Source organism: Polypterus senegalus, chromosome 4 (genome assembly GCF_016835505.1).
Source record: "Polypterus senegalus isolate Bchr_013 chromosome 4, ASM1683550v1, whole genome shotgun sequence".
NCBI classification, from domain to species: domain Eukaryota; kingdom Metazoa; phylum Chordata; class Cladistia; order Polypteriformes; family Polypteridae; genus Polypterus; species Polypterus senegalus.
The window spans coordinates 56,774,208-56,794,360 of record NC_053157.1 but is presented as its reverse complement, the minus strand read 5'-3'; the positions used below and the strand labels follow the sequence as shown (position 1 = coordinate 56,794,360).

The 20,153-nt window shown below is 37.4% G+C and overlaps 1 protein-coding gene across 3 annotated transcripts in view; it reads left to right on the top strand.

The window, feature by feature from the left end:
- The first annotated feature begins 837 nt into the window (after positions 1–837).
- pcsk5b (proprotein convertase subtilisin/kexin type 5b) overlaps positions 838–20,153 on the top strand; it is a 320,287-nt gene continuing 300,971 nt past the window's right edge. For 2 of the 3 annotated variants that reach the window (XM_039750694.1, XM_039750692.1), the window contains exon 1: positions 839–1,372. In XM_039750694.1, the coding sequence (XP_039606628.1) occupies positions 1,193–1,372 (180 nt within the window). In that variant the 5' untranslated portion in view covers positions 839–1,192. Of the gene's footprint in view, positions 1,373–20,153 lie in introns of all 3 variants that reach the window. The other variant, XM_039750693.1, reaches the window with a different exon arrangement.

The window sequence follows — 20,153 nt, the reverse complement described above, 5'->3', positions numbered from 1 at the left end:
TAATAAAACGCACGAATTCGGAAAGATACGTTTTTAAGCGGTGTTTTCGTTTTCCTTAATCGTAATGTATAAGTCAACCGATTGCTATAGCTATCTCATTGTAAATGAAAACTCAACTTTTGTTGATTACCTGTCAAAAGAGCTCTACCGTAACATAACCTGATTAAATGATGAAACAGAAATGTCTATAATAATCACAACCATACTTACACTTTGGCAACTGCTGGACAGGTCGCCAGAGATACAACGTTTAGCCTGAGTACTTTAAGGTAATGACTATTTTAAAAAGTAATATGTTATCAAAAATGCAATACATATTTATTTAACGGCACATTTGATCCTTAAACTACAACTGCAATTGTTTGACTGTCAACGTCATCAGAATACTTGATCCATCGTTTTGTTTGTAAGGTTGATGAAAGTTCTCGTCCATTCCGGCTTCATCAGGCGCCTGTAAGTGAACACCTTGGACTGGAAGATCTATTCCCAGAGGTCGTTTAATTATAAAGCAAATACAAATGATCATTATGCTTGTATTGCTTTTATCCTCGCAGTTATTGCAGATCACACTTTTCCATTGTCCATGTTTCCTTCTCTGTTGACCGGATAAGGATAAAAGTGACTTTTTTAATTTTTGAAACGTTATCTGTTTATTTCTGAATGAAATATTTTCTAACTCGGGAGCTAACTCGTTACCCCTCTGCGATTTTTCACAAAGTCCCACGGGAAAAGAGTGACACAGGTGTCGAGCGATGTCTCTTTAAGACCCAGCGGAGCCCTCGGGGACGGCGCGGAGCGGTGCCTTTTACTCTCTGGAGTGTTGCTACTAATTTGGAGGAGGCGCTGCAGCCATTTCATCACTTTAAAGAGAGAAACCGGAGATCAGGGTCCCAGAGTAACTGTAACCAGAGATCTGCAAACATTTACATACTCTACTGTGACACCGAACTATAAAAGAGAAGGGACATACGCGGAGGGAAAGGAGCAGGAAGCTAAGACACCTTAAATGCGAAAGGAGAGAAAAAAAACGAAGCACTTTTGAAATCGGATTTGCGGCTTGTAGCAATCATGTGTGAATGTGGTCTATGAGACTTGCTCTGCGGTGCACGGACGCGTGGCTGTTGCTTTATACTGGAGCTCAGGAGGTTTCCTTTAATACTTTGAAGACACTTGAATTGTACAAAGTAAAAAAATGGGTTGGAAGAGCCATTCAGGCGGATGGTTTGTGATTGTTTTGGCACTTTGGCTTGGATTTGGAATAACGCGTTGCAGGACTCGGACATACACGAACCACTGGGCTGTGAGGATAACAGGGGGTCCCGAAGTTGCAGACAGGATAGCCGGCAAATACGGCTACAGAAACATGGGTCAGGTAGGTGGTATTTTGGTTCATTGTACCTGCTGTGTGCAACGCTTGTCTTTTTGGCTTCCTTCTAACTTTTAGTCGGTAGGCTTCTCGAGCTGCACCGGTGTGCTGCTGTAACGTTGTGCAGAATGGTGAAGAAATCGGTAACTTCTATCTGTCTCGCGCTCTCTCTCTCTCTCTCACTCACACACGCACATATAAACTGCGTTTCAGGTTTACTATTAAGAGTTTAAAAGTAACTAAATTGTATTATTAAATGGTGGGGCATGAAATACATATGTTAATGCTTTATACTAGTAAAGTAGATTGGGCCAAAAGTGTACATTCTGCTTATCCTGTGCGTTTTTAATACGACATGGTCGTGTGTGTATATGTGTGAATATATATATATATATATATAGAGAGAGAGAGAGATAGAGATAGATAGATAGAGATATATATATATGTCGGTCCTTGGGTCGCGAAGACGCAACGCACCCTGTGATTTAACAGGTGAATCGGCGTTTTCAGATGCATCTTGGACAGTCCTTTTAATTACATTTTGTTTTAACTTCGATTGTGATGCTTTGCTTGATTAACGTCTTACTTTACCGAAAAGGATGCCGTTTTAAAGGAACATAACATTAGCGAACAGGTTTTCTAGTGTTAATGTTTATTTGCCTTTAAGGGGTTGTTACAAATAGAGACTGGCACACACCACTGATTAAGCAGACCCTTTATTTTCGCTCCAATTTAACCAGTAAGGTGCCGTATCATAAGCCCCCCGCGCACATAAGTACTTTCCAACTTGTTTTAAGCGAAAGCACTCCCCATGTCAGTAAGTACTATAGGTGCGAAATTGTAAGAAAATGCTGATCGCCTACTTTTTTTTTTTTTCCTTTTCGGCTGTTGCGCAATTCACGAAGGCTGCACTTTGAGACTTGCCAACCTTGGCAAAGCGATTCAAGATAACAGGTGACGAGCGCGAGGGGTCGAACAGAACCTGCCGTTTTCGATTATTGTGACTTTTCCCAGACAGAAATCGGTAGAGTGTCTATTTTGGTTTGACGACAGAGCCATAAAACCATCAGATCATACCCGCTGTGACCCCGGCCAAGCCACTTAACTACTTCAGCCATAATACATCGTGCAGGTACTTTTGAGTCGTAATGTATTTTAAGCCCGATAATGTTAACGGAAAATCAGTCTGTAGCGAATAAAACGACCGAATAAGGCATTACATTCCCAAGCAGGGTTACCTCAAAATTCATTCATTATTTATTGCCCAGGTCGCCATTACACACAGCCCCTGTCATGGAAGACACAGTTCTTAAATGCTTTTTAATTTACCCATCTTACTGCTCAGATCATGTGTTTTGTATACAACACCTTTATTGATAATTACTGTAGTGGAGCATTTCAATCCACTCATCTTGTTAATCCTGCCTTGAAAAAGCCTATTACAGAACACACACATAACCACAGTTGCTCATCCTGATCCATTAAGAATCACTGGGGACACAAACCGGTGTGTCTTTGGGATGTGGCAGGATAACTTGTTTATATTATTCAACCATGCATTTCTTGTTAGTTTATAGCTTTTTCACTGAATCTACTCTTATATATGTCATAATCCATGTACACAATTTTTTGATTGCCACTTTATCCAATTTATAGGACAGCACAGGAAACTTACCAGTTTGACTGCAAAATTGTAGGTGTAACCTGTAATATTTTATTTATACTTTGCGTAGAAGTTTTTTTTGCACTTTTTGTATTTAGCTGTTGGATTGTCAATTTCTATCTTTCATTCAGCTACATCAACTTATTTCTCTTAGTAAAAAATACCATAATGAATGATAGCACATGAGTCTCTTAATATGTGTGTCACAGTAAGTGAATGGAGTGATAATGCACGAGTATGACCTGACGGTTACACTTTAGAAACATGGCTGTGTATGCATTTTTGACAGCCGTTGACTTGTTTTAGTCTTTTTGCATGGAAAGCTGTATGTGGGGCCCATTTAAAGAGGTTCTCTATAATGGAGTGCTTGCCTTCCAGTCAGTATTTCTCAATGAATTTTCAGAGAAATGCATGAGTGGCCTTACAGACTACGACATGCCATGTATATTATATAGAGGTTTTCTGGTATTTGTGACTATCCAGGCCATGTCTTTTGTACAAATGAAGTTCTTTACCTGTAGATCATGTCACTTTGGTGACCTTTAGCCCTGATTAAATGACCGAGCCACTCCGGCTGTTGCACGTCAGTCTTTATTTAGGTAAAAATGAATAGCATATTTTTACTAGCTAGATGATATCATATGGTATATTTTTTTTGAAATAAATGACAGATTTTTATATTTGATTAAAGAGGCCTTTGTTTAGCATTGAAATGTCTTTTCCTGATAGATTGCATAAAGCACTAGTTACTGATTTGTATTTCATAATTCTGTGAACTATCAAACAATGTCTGGTAGTCAGGCTGCATTAGAGCAGTGCAAAATGAGTGATAACATTTTAAATGCTCACATTTTGCTTTTTTTGTTTTAATAATTTAAACAAGAAGCTGTAAATATTTTTGTGAAGTGCTTGGATTTTTTTTTTTTTAGAAAAGACAGTTGAGCTTTGCTGCAGTTGCCATCACTTATGTTTTTAAGTTATCTATACTAATAAAAGGCAAGGCCCTCACTCATTCACTCACTGACTCGCTCATCACTAATTCTCCAACTTCCCGTGTAGGTGGAAGGCTGAAATTTGGCAGGCTCATTCCTTACAGCTTACTTACAAAAGTTGGGCAGGTTTCATTTCGAAAGTCTACGCGTAATGGTCATAACTGGAACCTATTTTTCTCCATATACTGTAATGGAGTTCAGCTCGATGGCCATGGGGGCGGAGTTTCGTGTGACATCATCACACCTCCCACGTAATCACGTGAACTGACTTTGAGCGAAGTACGTAGAAAACAAGGGAGAGCTCCAAAAAGCGCTGAAGAAAACATGCATTATATAATTGAGAAGGCAGCGAAACAATATGAAGCGAGCGAGTGACACATACAAGCATATTCATAAGTGCAGCTACTGCGGAAACAAAGCACGGTGTAAACCGTAAGTTTAAATTAAGTTCATAGACAGGCTGCCGCTGGCATTTGTCATGCCCACGACTAATGCGGGATACAAGTTTAATGAGAGGACGCAGGGTATAAATGAGAGTTTTGATCACTTTGTAACTAAGTTAAAATTGCTGGTGAAAGGCTGTGCTTATGCAAGTTCCGAGAGACTGTGTTTGTGGGGAGATTGACAGTTGAGGCGGGTGGGGGAGTGACGTCATCCTCTCCCCTCCCATTCACCTCATTTCGCTCTGAGCTCCACAGTTAACGCGGTCTTGCGGAAGCAATTTTGTCACGCTGCCACCAAATACTCACAGAAAAATCCACAAGTTAATACACACACTGTCTCTAGAGTTTCTCCACACTTAATGTATTCCTCGCATCCCCGTTACACCCTCTAATCTCCCATTTCAATTCAGATGCCTTCAATTTCCAGTAAGGCTCTGCTTCGCGATGAGAAGTAAGAAGTCTCAGGGACAGACCCAACAAAAGGTTGCCATTGATTTCATGCAAGATTGCTTTTCTCCTGGACAACTATACGTTGCATTCTCAAGAGTGAGCTTGCGCAGCTTCGTCATATTACAACCAGAGTGCTGAACTGACAACGTGATATATAAAGAAAACTATAATAATCGTAATAAATGAACAATAAAACAGCGGAGAACCCGTGGATTAAATAAAAAGGCAGCTTTCTTGGCAAAGCAAGAAAAGTGGATGGCTTTATATGTCGTTCGTTTATAAAACAGCGGAGAAGCTGTGTAAAGGCTGCTTCACAAAAAGCCAGCGAAGCGCCTTATATGAGCAAGCAGTCAGCTAAAGAAGGGAATCAATAAATATCTCTAATTGTGATAAACGAACAAAAAATAGAGTACAAGCCGGTGGATTAAATAAAGGAAATGGGTACCTGAACATTACAGTAAGTCTCGAATAGCTACACAATAGCTATAAGAATCGTAATAAACGAACAATAAAACAGTACAGAACCGCGAAGCAAGGAGAAAGCGACGGCCTTATATGGCATTCGTTTATGAAGCAGCGGGGAAGCTGTGTGAAGGCAGCTACACAAAAAAACAGCAGAGCGCCACACGCTAAATGTATTCTTCGCATCACCGTTATACCCTCTGATCTCCCATTTCAATTCAAATTCCTCAAATTTCCAGTAAGGCTCTGCTTCACGATGACAATTAATAACATTTTTGGCCCAATCTACTTTACTAGTATAAAGCATTAACATATGTATTTCATGCCCCACCATTTAATAATACAATATGTGTGTGTGTGTGTGTGTAATAAATAAATAAATAAATATATATATATATATATATATATATATATATATATATATATATATATATATATATATATATATATATAAATGAATTCACTAAGGCAAGACACCCATGGAAAGCACGCTGGAAGGGGCGTGGATTCACTAAGCCGCCGACAGGTAAGACGCCCATGGCGCACGCAGGAACTCCCACCAACTCTAAGACCATTGGATACGACGACAACTCGCAGAACCACGCCCACCAACTCGGACGCGACGACACAGGAAAAATGGTGTCATTTATGTTCGTCTGTCGTAGAGTCCACATGCAACTCTGAGCCACGTTGACTGTTCATAGAGGCATGTTTCTCATGGAAGTGAATCGCTATATGCAGCGTGTAAAACAGTTTGCGAGGGGTATCCCATGGGATCCTTAAAACAATCCTTTAAAACTGAGGTTAAAGCACAATGAAGGAAGCAGTCTTTAAAAACCAATAAGCCCTGTGCCTCTGTTTCATTACCGTCTCACTTGCTTCACCAATGCAGGCCCTGCAACAGTCGAGACGCTCTCTCAGCAGCTGACCTTCTCTGTGCCTGACCAGTTCACACAGGGGCACCACACGACGCGGCAGGACTATCTAAGAAGAGGCATGTTTGTGAAGGATGTAAATCGCTGTATGCAGCGTGTAAAACAGTTTGTTTGTCACGGATGTGAATCGTTGTATGCAGCGTGTAAAACAGTTTCCGAGGGGTTTCCCATGGTCTTAGACTCGGTGGCCGGGTCTCTGTCAGTTGCTTATGCGACCGGGCACATGACCAAGCAGTTTGTATGCTTCGAGTGCAAGGGTGGACGCGACAGCACCATCTAAGAAAATTCATATTTGTCGTGGATGTGAATCGCTGTATGCAGCGTGTAAAACAATTTGTCACAAATGTGAATTGCTGTATTGTATGTTGCCCTCTCCAGAGTTACATCTTTTCATTCACCTACAGTCGTATACACAATGAAGTAAGCAGTCTTTAAAAACCGAGTTTTCGGGAACGACGCACGACCGCGTGCACCATAAACTGTTTTACACGCTACATACAGCAATTCGCATCCGTGACAAACATGCGTCTTCTTAGATGCTCCTGCACTTTGTACACACCCCCCTCCCACCTCGCTGTTACCGTGGTCGGGTGTCTTGCTTGATTATACGTATATAGAAAGGCAGCCAAAACCGCACAGAGCAATGAAAAGTCTACGTGAGTCACAGGTGCATCTGGACTGTGCAAAGACGACAACGACTCGAGTGACGAGTTGGAGGTGGGCACATGAGCAGGCAGTGCATACTGGATGAGAAATCCGCAGACTAGCATGACGGAGGGAGCGGAGTGGACGTCCTTATTCTCTCCTCCCGTTCCACCCTCCGCGCCGCACGGACGATTGTGTGTTGGTTCGTTCCGTGCATTGTTACAAAGTTGCTTTTCTTGCTGATTTATTACATTCCGATTTTTCAAATGTTAATTTTCTCCCTGTGCTTAAAAATCATTAAAAAACCAGCCTGATTGTACACCGCGGGTTGGCTAGTATTATATACATGTGTATATGTATGTATATATGTGTGTGTGTATGTATGTATGTATGTGTGTGTATATATATATATATATATATATATATATATATATATATATATATATATAATGACAGCAACACTTATAACAGTGACAAAACAATTACATTGACAATCATGTTACGTTATTTTTAAAATGTTTCCTTTCCTTTTTCATAACTTCTTTAACACACTACTTCTCTGCTGCGAAGCGTGGGTATTTTGCTAGTATTCTATATAAGGTTGGTATGTCTTTTAGGTAGTGTTAGAAGACACCTTGGAGAAGCCTGCTGTTTCATAGTTCCACATATTACAAGAATCCATCTGCAGTCTGCAGTGAGTTAAGGTGAGGTGGCACATAGTAGCAGATACAGTCAGTAGTTATGTTTAAGAACAGCTTGGTGTTGGCACTGCTCCCTCACAAGCCTAGTGTTCAGGGTTTGAGTCCCACGTTGGCACTATTTGTGCAAAGATTGCACCTTCTACTTTTTCAGTAAAAAAAAAAAAAAAAGTAATAAAGTAATAAAAAAAAATGTAAATACAAAAGTATTTTTTTTTTCTCTCATATCCCAAATACATGAAGGGTAGGCTGGTTGATTATCTAAAAAAAAAAAATGGCCCAGCATTGGTAGGTGTGTGTGCGCAATGTAATTGTCAACAGACCGCTGACCACCTTTGTGATAAAAATATTAGATTCAGCAGCTTTAAAAAATACACAAAGGTAGGTAGATACTCTTTAGGAGTGACTTTCTGTCCCCTTAGTGAAACCATGTGTGGCATTTGCCATGTGTCTGCTAGCCTGTTGCTTTACTTTTATGCTTGAAATTCTGTTAAACACATTTTTACCTCTCACCTAGTTTGTTGTTCTGTGGTGTTTTCTTCATTGCTGACACTATCATTTTGAGGGGATGATCCATTTGCAGCTTAAATTAAGATTGATGAGTTGTTTTACTTCGTTTTGAATATGGGCATGCGCTTGATAATAGCAATTTAAAATTGTACATTCTGTTCTGTTCTGCTGATCACTTGCGTATTTTCTGTTTTTACTTGTGTAACTCTGTAATTTAACACATTTCAAACTGGGAGGCTGAAGTATGTGCTTATAAATACTTCTGTGGTATTTGAATAAACTCTTTTCAGAGAACCCGTCAGTCTTTAAGGTCACTTATTAAATGTTTGGCTAGTGTCCCTCACACTGCCACGCAATATCTCATGCAGTCAAAGACTCACCTTTACTTTAAAAGTTCTGTCTTTGTTTGTTTGTTAGGCAGAAGTTGCAATCATTGTTCAAGAGTTTGCCATAGATCTCTCAACATTTACTCTGATTAGCTGAAACCAGCTTGAAATTGGATAAAACGGTAAACAGATAAAGACTGTAAAAAAAGGAATTCATAAGAGTTTATGTATTTAGCCAAACAGACAAGTAATTTGGAATAATATCCTGAATGCTAAGTAAAAGAGACCAAGATATTATGCCATGCATGCTAATTAAATTTTATAAATGCACGGTATCTGGTCTAGCGGACGAAATTTGCAAAGGGTGCCAAGTGTCAGACTTGTGTTTTGTGGTTGTTGTCTAGTGGTTCTCTCTCTATTGGTTAATTAATTCTGGATGATGTCAAAATAGATTATGAAAGTTTTATCAAACTATTATTGAGTGTATTGATAAATGACGTGTGTGTTGGAAGTAAACTTGTTTCATTCAGTAAAACACTTAATCATGTGTAATTTACCATTAGTTAAATTTAAATATTTAACAAGACCCTGGCAGTTCTCACTTTCAATGTCCATCTTACACTGTCGTGTACTGTGACCTATTTTATAGTATTGCTAGCGAAACACAAGGACCCATCCAAAATGAGATGCAAGGAAAAACTAAGTTAAAGATAAGAAGCTGTCCATATTTCTAATGTTTTCTAAACAGGTACTTGTTTCAGTTCCTGTAGAAGTGAAAATGTACTTTATTACTTCTACTGGCTCATTTACAGCAAACAAGCTGAACATTTCTATTTTGGCAACACTTTGTTTTCAACATGACAAAAATTCAACTTGACGTTGAACGGGTCACTGATGTAACTTTGCTAAGTAGAGGTCTTTAAAGAAACATCAATGTGAGGATGTAAAAGCAATGCTTTCATATGGTTGGAAGTTTGACTAACTGATGACCTTCTCGATGTTCGCTGTGCATTTGTGTCTTCCTCGTTACGTTCTGTATCCTGGGCTGTGTTTTGTATGCTTATGAAACATCTTGTTTTTCTGCTGCCCAGTTGATCTTTAATTTGAATTAATTATCGTTTGTCAGTACTGTTCAGCGTCTTTGCTTCTTACGGGAGGTGGATGGTGTGTGACCCAACAAAAGGCTAGATATAAACAACTCTTAACTCTCCACATTATTGTTGACATGCATTTTTTCCGTATTTCTTATTCTTGCATTCTGTATCCTACAAATGGTACCGCTCCTATTTTTTCTTCATGTTATGATGTTCTTTGTCATATAATTGAAATACTTTGTAATTTCAGAAAGTATCAGCTTCTAAACTTTAAATTAAGACCAAGATTGATGTTCTATCCCCAGTAGTTTGAAGGTAATTGAATGACAATGGACAGACCTTAGCTCTTTATTATATATGATACTAGCTGATGCACCTTGTCCATTTGTACAATGTGTTAAGAAAGGATAGCAAAGGTTTAGGTATTTTTAAATTGTACCCTGTTGTAATTGCTTAATGTCCCATCTGTCATCCACACTGTCTCTCTGCTCTCGTGAGTTGAATATTTCTTCTTTTTGTGACCAATTGAATTCCAGAATTGCGGCCCGTCCTTGCTGGGTTGTAGACAAGAATGCTGTCGTGTAAGACTCGTGGACAGTTTATAGTGCTTAAGTTTTGAAGAAATGCTGACAAAGCAGAAGTTAAATAACAACCCTTTGATTTTTTTCCCCTTTGTGTTGCACTGTACTTCAATTCTTGATCAAGTCTCACCACACACTCACTTGCAGAATTTGGGGCTACCTTCCTGGCTCTTTGAGCTTCATGCTGTAGCCTTGTACTTCTGAGACAGACAGACAGACAACACACACACACACACACACACATACATCCTTACGTAGACATTTATACATAAGATAGATAGATATAGGTGATAGGCAGTTTTATTTGTAATTGTCAGCTTTATGAGGTTTCTGAACATGGATTAGTGTGGATCTGCATCCTGACAGGGTTGACTTAAATTAAAAAATAAAAAAAAGCATGGCTGTCTTTGCCATTTGTTGGAGACATTTCAATTTTTAAAGCCATTATGAGGGAAAAGGAAAATTTAAACAGACAACAGTTGTCTTCCATTGCAGGTGATGAAAAAGAGAGCCACATGCCACTTGCTATTTTATATAGGTAATGTAATAGTTTTAGAGCAGAATGACATGTTACATGACATTTCCAGCAATTTTTTTCTTTCCAAGTTGCCAGCTTCATTTGCATAATATTTGTGAGACGAGGCAGTCGTGATCTGCTCCCTTTGCCACCAGTTGTGTAATTGGACATTCCGAGTGATTCTGTCAGACTAGTCCGAATATTGCTCTAACAAAATTAAATGCATTTCATTTTGTCTTAAGCCTTAGGCTTTTGTGTGTAAAATAGCTGACAACCAAAGAGCGCTCATCTGGAAGTACAATGAATGCAGTGCAGCCTTTAGGAAAGACTGTTTGTTTTGACCGCGCAAATGGAAAATGGGCTCACCTGTCTGCCTGGAGTTTATATGTGTTCATGGAGCAAAGCTCAGATTGTGGCTGAAGTCGGTATACTGGTGGAACCATACTACACTGTCAGGAAGCACTTTAATTGTGTGTCAACAGGCTCCAAGCTCACAGTACTTAAGAAATTTCAAAGTGTGCTGAAAGGTCAGCATGGAGTTGTATACAAAGCGGACATAAGTCCTACATTTGTTAAAAAAAACTTAAGTTTTATAATAAATAGCAATTCCTATTAGGTCAATTTCAAAATACTTACCTTGAGATACAAGAGCTGTGGTGTCAGTGCACAAAACCTTTGACTTCTCAATTTATGGTATCACCGACTCCTCTATTTGTAATTAGACCAATATATTTTCTGTGTTGATTAAAGGCACATCATATGCAAGATACAAGACATTTCATCACTGCCAATGTGAATAATCAGGCTACCTTTTAAGCACCCTAACCTGTTTAAATTCGGCTTTAAAGGCTGTTGTGGCCTTTTTTAATATGTATTAAAGAAGTTACAAGCATTAAATAACAAACATAAGACAGAACTTAAAAAATGAGTCTACATTTCTTTAAAAAATCTTGAAGAGAAAATAAGTATATGTGAAACTGGAAATTTTAACATGGTATATTACAATTTACATTTAGTCAGATTTGGTAAAAATGTAACTCCATTAACCTAAATTTGCATTGCTGTAAATATTGAAAAACGTAATCATCATTGTTTCTTGCAAAATCTACTTGATCAACTAAACATGAAGCCACCCGGCAGACAAATTAACCAGACTTGATGGTACAAAATTCTACTGACAGATTCGATAATGACATCCTACCCTTGTGGTATTGACCGTTTTATGGGAATATTTGATTCTTCCCTCATAATTTGTAATCCCATGCATTTTCTAGACATGTCTTCTGTCATTCTCAAGTAAATGAGATCCAGCAACTCTAGTTGTTGTTTCTGACACCTCCTCCAACTAGAAATTGTATAATATGTGGCTAGGTTTAGTTTATATTCATGTTTATTTGTCAAAAAGCAAATTAAGCTGACATGCACAACAAATACTTTTTCTTTTTAATTTACAGCACTCTTTTGATTGGGTGATTTCTGACATGAGGCATATAATCTTGCAGGAATCTCCGCACTAGTCTGAGTAATTTGCATGGCAGAACACAAATATATTGCTGTACTTACATTTATTCTTTATGGAAATGGAATGAAAACTTCCAAAAACTGGTGGAATTTATAGCTTAGGTTTTAATTATGGTGTCGAGATTCTCCCAAAGCAAGTTGGAACTGAAGGGGTTGAGCTGTGGTGAGTTGCTCATTATAGTTCATATATGTAATTTATTATTCTCTGCTTTATGAATTTACAACTTGTGTCAAGTCAACTGCTTTATGAAAAGTTGGGGAAGCAGGTCCTGAAATGCCTAATCCTCCATTGCACTAACAGTGATACATGAAAATTTATTTACACTTTTAGCTTTAAAAAAATAATTAAATAAAGCACGAATAGGTTTTAGATTCCATTTGGCTCAAATGAGAAGTTCCTATGGACCAATTTTGGCTTTTAAGCCAGGTTTATAAGTCCTTTTAATAGGTTAATAGTTGCAGTTCAGTTTCAGGCAAGCTTACGCATTCCAACATGCCATCAGTCACACAGTTAATTAGTACATAGCACACAGAAGGAAGGCTTGCTAAAACATAAAACTCTGAGGCTGGCATACTGTTGGCTCCTGCCTTCTATCTGATGCTACAAAAACAGAATTTGGCCCCATGTGACCATAAAATTGATTCCATTGTTTCAGAAAATGAAGTAATGTGTAATACAGTACATTGAATCAGTTTGCTGGTTTTAAGAACATGTTGATGTTATTTTAGAAGGTTCAGATTCAGAACTTGAAAGTGTGTTTTTGTATTATGTGGTGACATTCTGCTTATTGAGTTGTTTGATCACAATGAAACTGAAGCAGTTTCTGCTTTTGTTTGTGCTGAATTTTGGTGTAATGTAATCATCCAAGAGTATCAATCCATAACATTTATTTATTTTTTTATTTTATTCTGTTTATGACCAAATCACACTTAAAGAAGGTAATTTGATCTCTTAGCTTAGTTTCCGGTAAGCACTGCCTGTTGAAAATGTTTTTGTTTAGATGATATCTGGTAGCCTTCATGTTTAACCTATGAAAACAATTTGTTGATAATTAACTATGTGGTCACAAATCAAAAAGAATGCAGTTGAGGATTGTTTTTGTTTTGTTAGCTGACTGTTTTGGAACCAGAGATCCTTGGGAAGAAAAAACAAAAAACCATACACACAATGAATGCATAGGGTTTTAACCTAGTGTTCTCATAAGTACATCGCATGGCGTATTTCATCAATTTATCCAGTGATAAAATTGTTTATTAAATGTTAACCTTATTTCAAGTGCTAAACCTGAAAGCTATCAGTATGTTCTTGAGAATGGAGTTACCATAGATTCAAACCCTCTGGGTTTATGAAATGAAAAGCTTGAGCTATTCTCAAATGAAGTATTCCCCAGATCCTGTTTGTATACATGACTTTAATGCATACTGCCTCTCTTTATCAGGCCAGGAAAATAATAAAGTGATGGGATTTACTTTTGAACAGTGCAGCTTTATCACTTTGCTATATTACTATAGAATTAGGCTCAGGCACACCAGGACTATTTCATTTCTGCTTCCTCAAGGAATAGTTAGAAAGTAGTCTTATCTTAACAGTCTGCTTAACCAAAAATCAAATATGTTTAAAATTTTGTCAGGATAAGGAGGTGTTGCTTGAAGTGTCTTGAAGTGATGGGAGCTTGTATTTCAGTTAAAGTGTAAACAACTCTCTGTTATAAATGGATTAATGGATTAGACTGGATAAACTTTATTAATCTCAAATAGAAATTCAGATGAATACAGCAGCAGAAACATAAAATAACAAAGAGACAGACTTATAAGACAGACAATGATACATTAAAATATATAAATAAAAATAAACTTTACAAGCACATAGGGTGGAAGCAGTGAATTGCTTGGTAGCAGAAGGCAGAAAAGTCCACTATAAGCCCTTCTTAGGACACTATGATGAAATGGGCCTGTGGTGAAAAGTGCTTCAAGAGAGTGCCTCCTGGGGGGAATGGTTTCATGATGACATCCAGTTTTGCCACAATCCTCTTTTCCACATTACCTACCAGTGTGCCCAGGGTTTGCCCTATGATGGCGCAAGTTTTCCTGACAAGTTTGTTCAGTCATTGTTCTTCTTTTGTGCTCAGGTTGCTACCCCAGGAGACTGCAGCATAGAACAACATTCTGGCTACTATGAACTGATAGAACATTTCCAGCAGTTTGCTGCATATATCAAAAGACCTGAGTCTCCTTAGCAAGTGTAGTCTGTTCTGGCCCTTCTTGTACAGTGCCACTATGTTGTCAGACCAGTCCAGTTTGCTGTTTATATGAACCCCCAGGTATTTGTAGCTCTGCACAACTACACATTCTACCCCTGAGTGGTGACTGGTCTAAGAGGCTTCTTTGCACGTCAGAAGTCCACTATCAGCTCTTCTGTCTTGCTGATGTTAAGGTACAGGTTGTTGTCCATACACTACAAGATGAAATCCTCCACAACCTCCTTTTACTATCCCTTTAGATAGCGTTTTTGATATTAAAAAAAAAAAAAAAATCCATGGTATTGTCAGGACCTTCAGACATTGGTTAATGAGGTCAGTGATGCTGATGTTTAGTGAGTTAGAGTTTTAATGTCTAGAACACACTCGTAAACTGTCCCTGAATTAAAATGTGCAGAGTTCAAGGTTCCTCTGGCACATTGACAATTGAACTTAATATTCAGGTGTCCTTTCTCGTTGTCTTTTTATTAACTGTTCCTTCCTTTACCCATTTGAACTGTCTCTTAAGTCATCCTTAATGGTAATGACACTAGTGTATTGCTCTATAACTTATTCTGATCACATCAAAATATGCCAAATTGATGATATTTACTATACACTGTAACTATGGCTACCTTCACACTACAGCTAAAAGAGACTCTATTTGGTGTTTTGGTTCGTTTCTGATTTTTGTGTTGTAACGATTGAAATCAAAATATCCAAGTGAACCAAGTCCTATATGAATGTGAACAAACATCCTTCCTGAAAGTGCTGCACATGTGTAGAATTATTATAAATACAAATACAGCAGACTAATGGGATCAAATAGGTTAGTGATGGCGAAGCTATGACACACGTCAGCTACACAGTTCAGTTGACTTCTAATCGCTGCATCGTAGGCTCATTTTCATGGTGCAAGTGCAATATCTACAACTGCAGGCTCCAAAATGAGTGCACTTATCCACGTTTGTGCGAAATCTGCTTTTACATTTGTTGGTTGTGTGAAGTGCATTGAATTATTTTTTGCCAGGAGGCAGTTTGACAAGTATGGAAGCTCTGAGCTCCCATATGTACTATATTTGTGATATTTTTACACACATATGGGATACGTACGAGATAAGGGTTATCCCATATCCCAGAACTTTCCTAAAAGACACAGCTGCAGAGGTAAGGAAGTTATTAACCTTAAAGATTATTTCGGTATACTGTCTCAAAATCAAGTGCTGTCATTGTTTTCACTCTGTGGTTATACTTCTACAAAAGGCAAGTGGGTCTGTATTTTTTAGCATGTGCTGTTTTGCATTTCGCTCAACTGCCCCTTTTAATCCCTCCTAAAACTGGCATATTTTCTGTGTTATACTTTTGCGAGACCTTTTTCTTGGCATTAAACAGCATTAAAATGGACAAAAGAAAATGCCTGTCAGATGAAGTTGTGCTGCTTGTTTGGACTTGAAGTGCACAAAGTGCCTACTTTCAATTTCAGACTTATCTATTAAATCGCAGCAAACAAAAAAGCCATTAATTGATGTTAAATCAAATGCAATGCGTTTCATATTTTTTTTCAGTTCAATTCAAATTTACTAAGAGTAGGATCATTTTTTTTTTTTTAATGCATTATTTTAAGCCCAGTTATCAGTGCACATATATATTCTCTATTAAAAGTCAATGATTTTTCTTTTACTTTTATAGCACTTAGCACCAAACATAATTAGGCTGTATTTTATTTATTTATTTTTTTATTAAAAAATATGTAAAGAATTGTTTCTATTTGTTTAGCGGGGGTGTCAACTTAGGCATTTTCAGAATTTTTTACTGTAATAGGCAGACATGTATACTAATAGCAGGCTGGCTGCTGTGCAGCTTGACATTGTTTTCAGTACAGGATGTCTACTAATTCGTTGGCTCATGATGGCAAGGAACACAAATAGAAAACAAGAAATTGTTGCCATTGCTTTACCAACTCTCATATGTAACCTATGAGTACAAGAGCAGCCAGCACATGTGCAAACAAAATGTGGATGGTTTGGATCAAAAACAGTGGTTTGACAATTTTCATGATTTCAAGGAAAATGTTTAATTGTCTATGACAATGTTTTTCAGCACGTCTCTCTTATAACAATATGCATTTGAGATGCGTCATTTATTTTAGAAAACATGTAGCAAAAGAGCAGTATTGGCTCCTGACTGGTAACTCCAAATTCTTATGCCTTGTACTTCACATTCTTGTCATTGGTACACTGCATTGTTACTCAAATGTAAACCATTTTGATTTTTTTTATTTAATTATGATGAAGGTCACATAAACAATGTCATTGTCTGGAAATGTACACTATTTTATTACAATTCAAGTGTTCAAACACAGGTCTCATTGCAGTCTCTTCAGACTGTATAGGATTTAGTGACACATAGTAAAGCGGTCTAACTATGACCTGAAAAGTTTGGATTATTATTTTCTTCTGTTAACACCAAACTGAAAAGATTGGTTCCATATTACATACAATATGAGTGACAATATTAGAATTAACAGCATGAATGTAACCTATGCCTCAGATTTGTCACATATACCCTCAACAGTTTTCCTTTCATAATCTAAAGAATTATTTTTTTATACAATCATAGTATACTGTATATTAGTTCGGCATATGCCTGGCACAAGGAAATGAGTGTGTGCATGTGTGACAGTAACTTGGCACTGTGTACAGCATCATTAGGCTCTAAGGTCATCTTGCCAAGATCTTTTCAATTTGTTGCACCAGGAATATGGAACAGTCTTCTGCAATATGTGCAGAGGTTTCTATCAGAGTGTCTAAAAAGCAGTTAAAAACTCATCTGTTTAGGCAAGCATTTAATTTGGTGGAGTGATTTATATTGAATTGTATGTCTGTTTGCTGCTTATTGTTAATTTTAGGTGATGCATCAGTTTTTTTGTGTGTGTATATAGTATGTTACTTTTTTTTTTTTTAACAGTGCTCTGTGACTGCTGTCTGAGACGGGCGCTTTACAAATTAATGAATATATAAAATAAATAATAATTGGATGTGCCTTTCTATGATCCAAAAAACTGAATTAAGCATGTTCAGTAACTTGATTGAAATGTTATTTTTAAAGCTCATTTCAGTGTTGTTTTCTATTAAAACTTGTCAGGTATGTTTCATGCATGTTGAGGTGTTTTGTTTTTTTCCTTTCACATTACTTTTTTCCACTGATTTTCTTTTTTTATATTGTGTTAGTCCATGTAAGCTTGTGTACTGTACTATAATTTGTTTTTACCTTATAAAGCATCTTGTGATACAAATTTGGTTAATTATCAAATTCTTTTTCTGTTATGTGAGTCTTCCATAGTTTGAGTCTTTGACATTACGTGTTTTTTGTCTTCATTATATGGTCCAAAATGTATTATTTACATTTGGGACAAGAAATATTAAATGCCTACTGAAAATGGAATATTTTTAAAAGTTATTTTTTTGAAATTTGATATAAGTCACCATTGAATATACACTGTATGGTTGACTAGTGTGACTAATTTTGATATTTAAATATCCAGAATGGTTAATGAGTGGGTATTTGGTTAAGCACATAAAATACATAGTGGTTGATGTCTGAGGCAACCACTGTAGCCCCCACCCCACCCTCCCACCATTTCAAATCAATACACTATGAAACGATTTTTGCTTCTGCCATGTTCTGAAATTTAATACAAAGTTAGTTGAGGTTCATCAAAATGTTCCCCATTAATATTCACTCTTTCTTCTGCAGTGGTGTAACTTGCACACAAATTCCCACATTGTAATGAAATGAAAAGCTGATTTTAATGTTTTCCAAGTTTATTAACTTGGACTGTGCAGTGTCTGTAATTATTGATGATACTAGTAATTCCATGCTAAATTAATGCCTTGACAAAGTAGAGCAAACGGTGTGTTTAAAGTAAGCTGTTTAAAGTTAGCTTTTTATAAAGCTTTTTCTAGTGAAATTCAGCCTTGAACCCCTATTAACTGGAGTCTGTAAAATGACTTCCATAGCCCTTTTTTTTGCATAGCTAATTAGTTTTTTAAAAGCTTTACCCTCTCCCTTTGTACAGCATGTCCTTGGTGAGACTTTTGCAGTCTTTTTTTTAAAGCTTTGATAGAACCATATTTTTGAGCTGGGTAGTGAACATAGTTTTTGAAGATCTATTTTCATTCTTCTGTCAATGGGTGCAGATATTTGCAGAATACTTCAGTCTCATGAGATTCAACATTGATATTACAGTGAGTAGCACTGTTACATTATGGTTTCATAAGCCTAAGGCCTCATGTATGAAAATGACTGTTTCTTACACCTGGCATGTTTTTAAATCTATATACTTGTGAATAAGTTTACTGCTCCTACCCATGGAATAGCCTCAAAAATATCATTAAAAGGTAGAATATAAATTAATGTACAGTTAAAGGCAAGAACTTGCCCTTTGGTAACTCTGCTGAAAAATTGCAATTAAACACCAAGTTTGAAACAAAAAAAATATTTCTCTCCAAATGAGGTTGCAGCTCTGATGACAGGGGTAGAAACCAGAACAAACATGTTATTTGGTGCTCTAAACATTGGATGCTACTGGAAAATCAAGACTTATTGCTTGGCAGGCTATGACAGTAGCGGTCAATAAAGCAAGTAATTAATGTGAAGCATGCACAATTAAACTGAGAGTAGGCTAAGATACTCCTGACATGTCTACAAGTTCTATCCAAAAGGTCCAAGTTTCAAGCACAGATAAAAACTGTATCTCCATTAGAAACCATGTGATGGATTCTGGTTGATCTTTCCAAGGGTTGGCTGCAACTGCTGGCAAAGGTCAAAATGGATCCTATTGTTAGCTGATAATGACCTAATCTCTGAAGACACACACTCTGAGTAATATGTTATTGGTAAAGTCTTATAGGAGAGCAACTGGGACCATGGCTTCTTTATCTTTAGAATCTCTGGTTGTATATACAATGGTTTAATAAATTGTTCAGATCCCCTTCATGTTTTTGACATTTTTCTGTGTTGTAGCCATGTGCTAAAATCCTCAGGTAACTTTCAATACTCAAGAAGGACACATTGGCAAAAGTATTCAGACCCTGTGCATTTCTTAGCTTCTTGGGTATTGCGTGACAACCTTTGCATAGCTGGATTTGGGGATGTTCTGCCATTCTTCTCTATGGATTCCGTCAAACTCTTGTCAAGTTGGGTGGAGATGGTTTGTGGAGAGCTGTTTCAGGTCTCTGCAGAGATGTTTGATGGGGTTCAAGTTCAGGCTGTAGCTGGGCCACTCAAGAACTTTCTCATAGTTGTCCCTAAGCCACTTCTGTGTTTTCTTTGCTTTGTACTTCGGCTGCACCAAAGGTTCATCTTCCAACAAGACAATAATCCTAAAGTCCAGAGTGCTATGGAGCAGGTTTTTTAATTTAAGATTTCTCAGTGCTTTGCACTTTTCAGCTTTCACTCAACCCTGTCCTTGCTATGTATTGTCTGTGAGAATGTCTTAATTATTATTTTAACAGTTTGTAAGCTGACTATATTTTATGTCACTCAATTTGTAAAAAAACAATCAAAACACACCCTTAGACTCTACATATTCACGGCATCATGTAGCCTAGTCTTGTGGGGCCAGACATGATTCTCAAACAAAAATGCACGTCTGGGACCAACCCATTTGCAGTGAATAGTATTGAAATCCTGTACTGCAAAGTCTTACAAG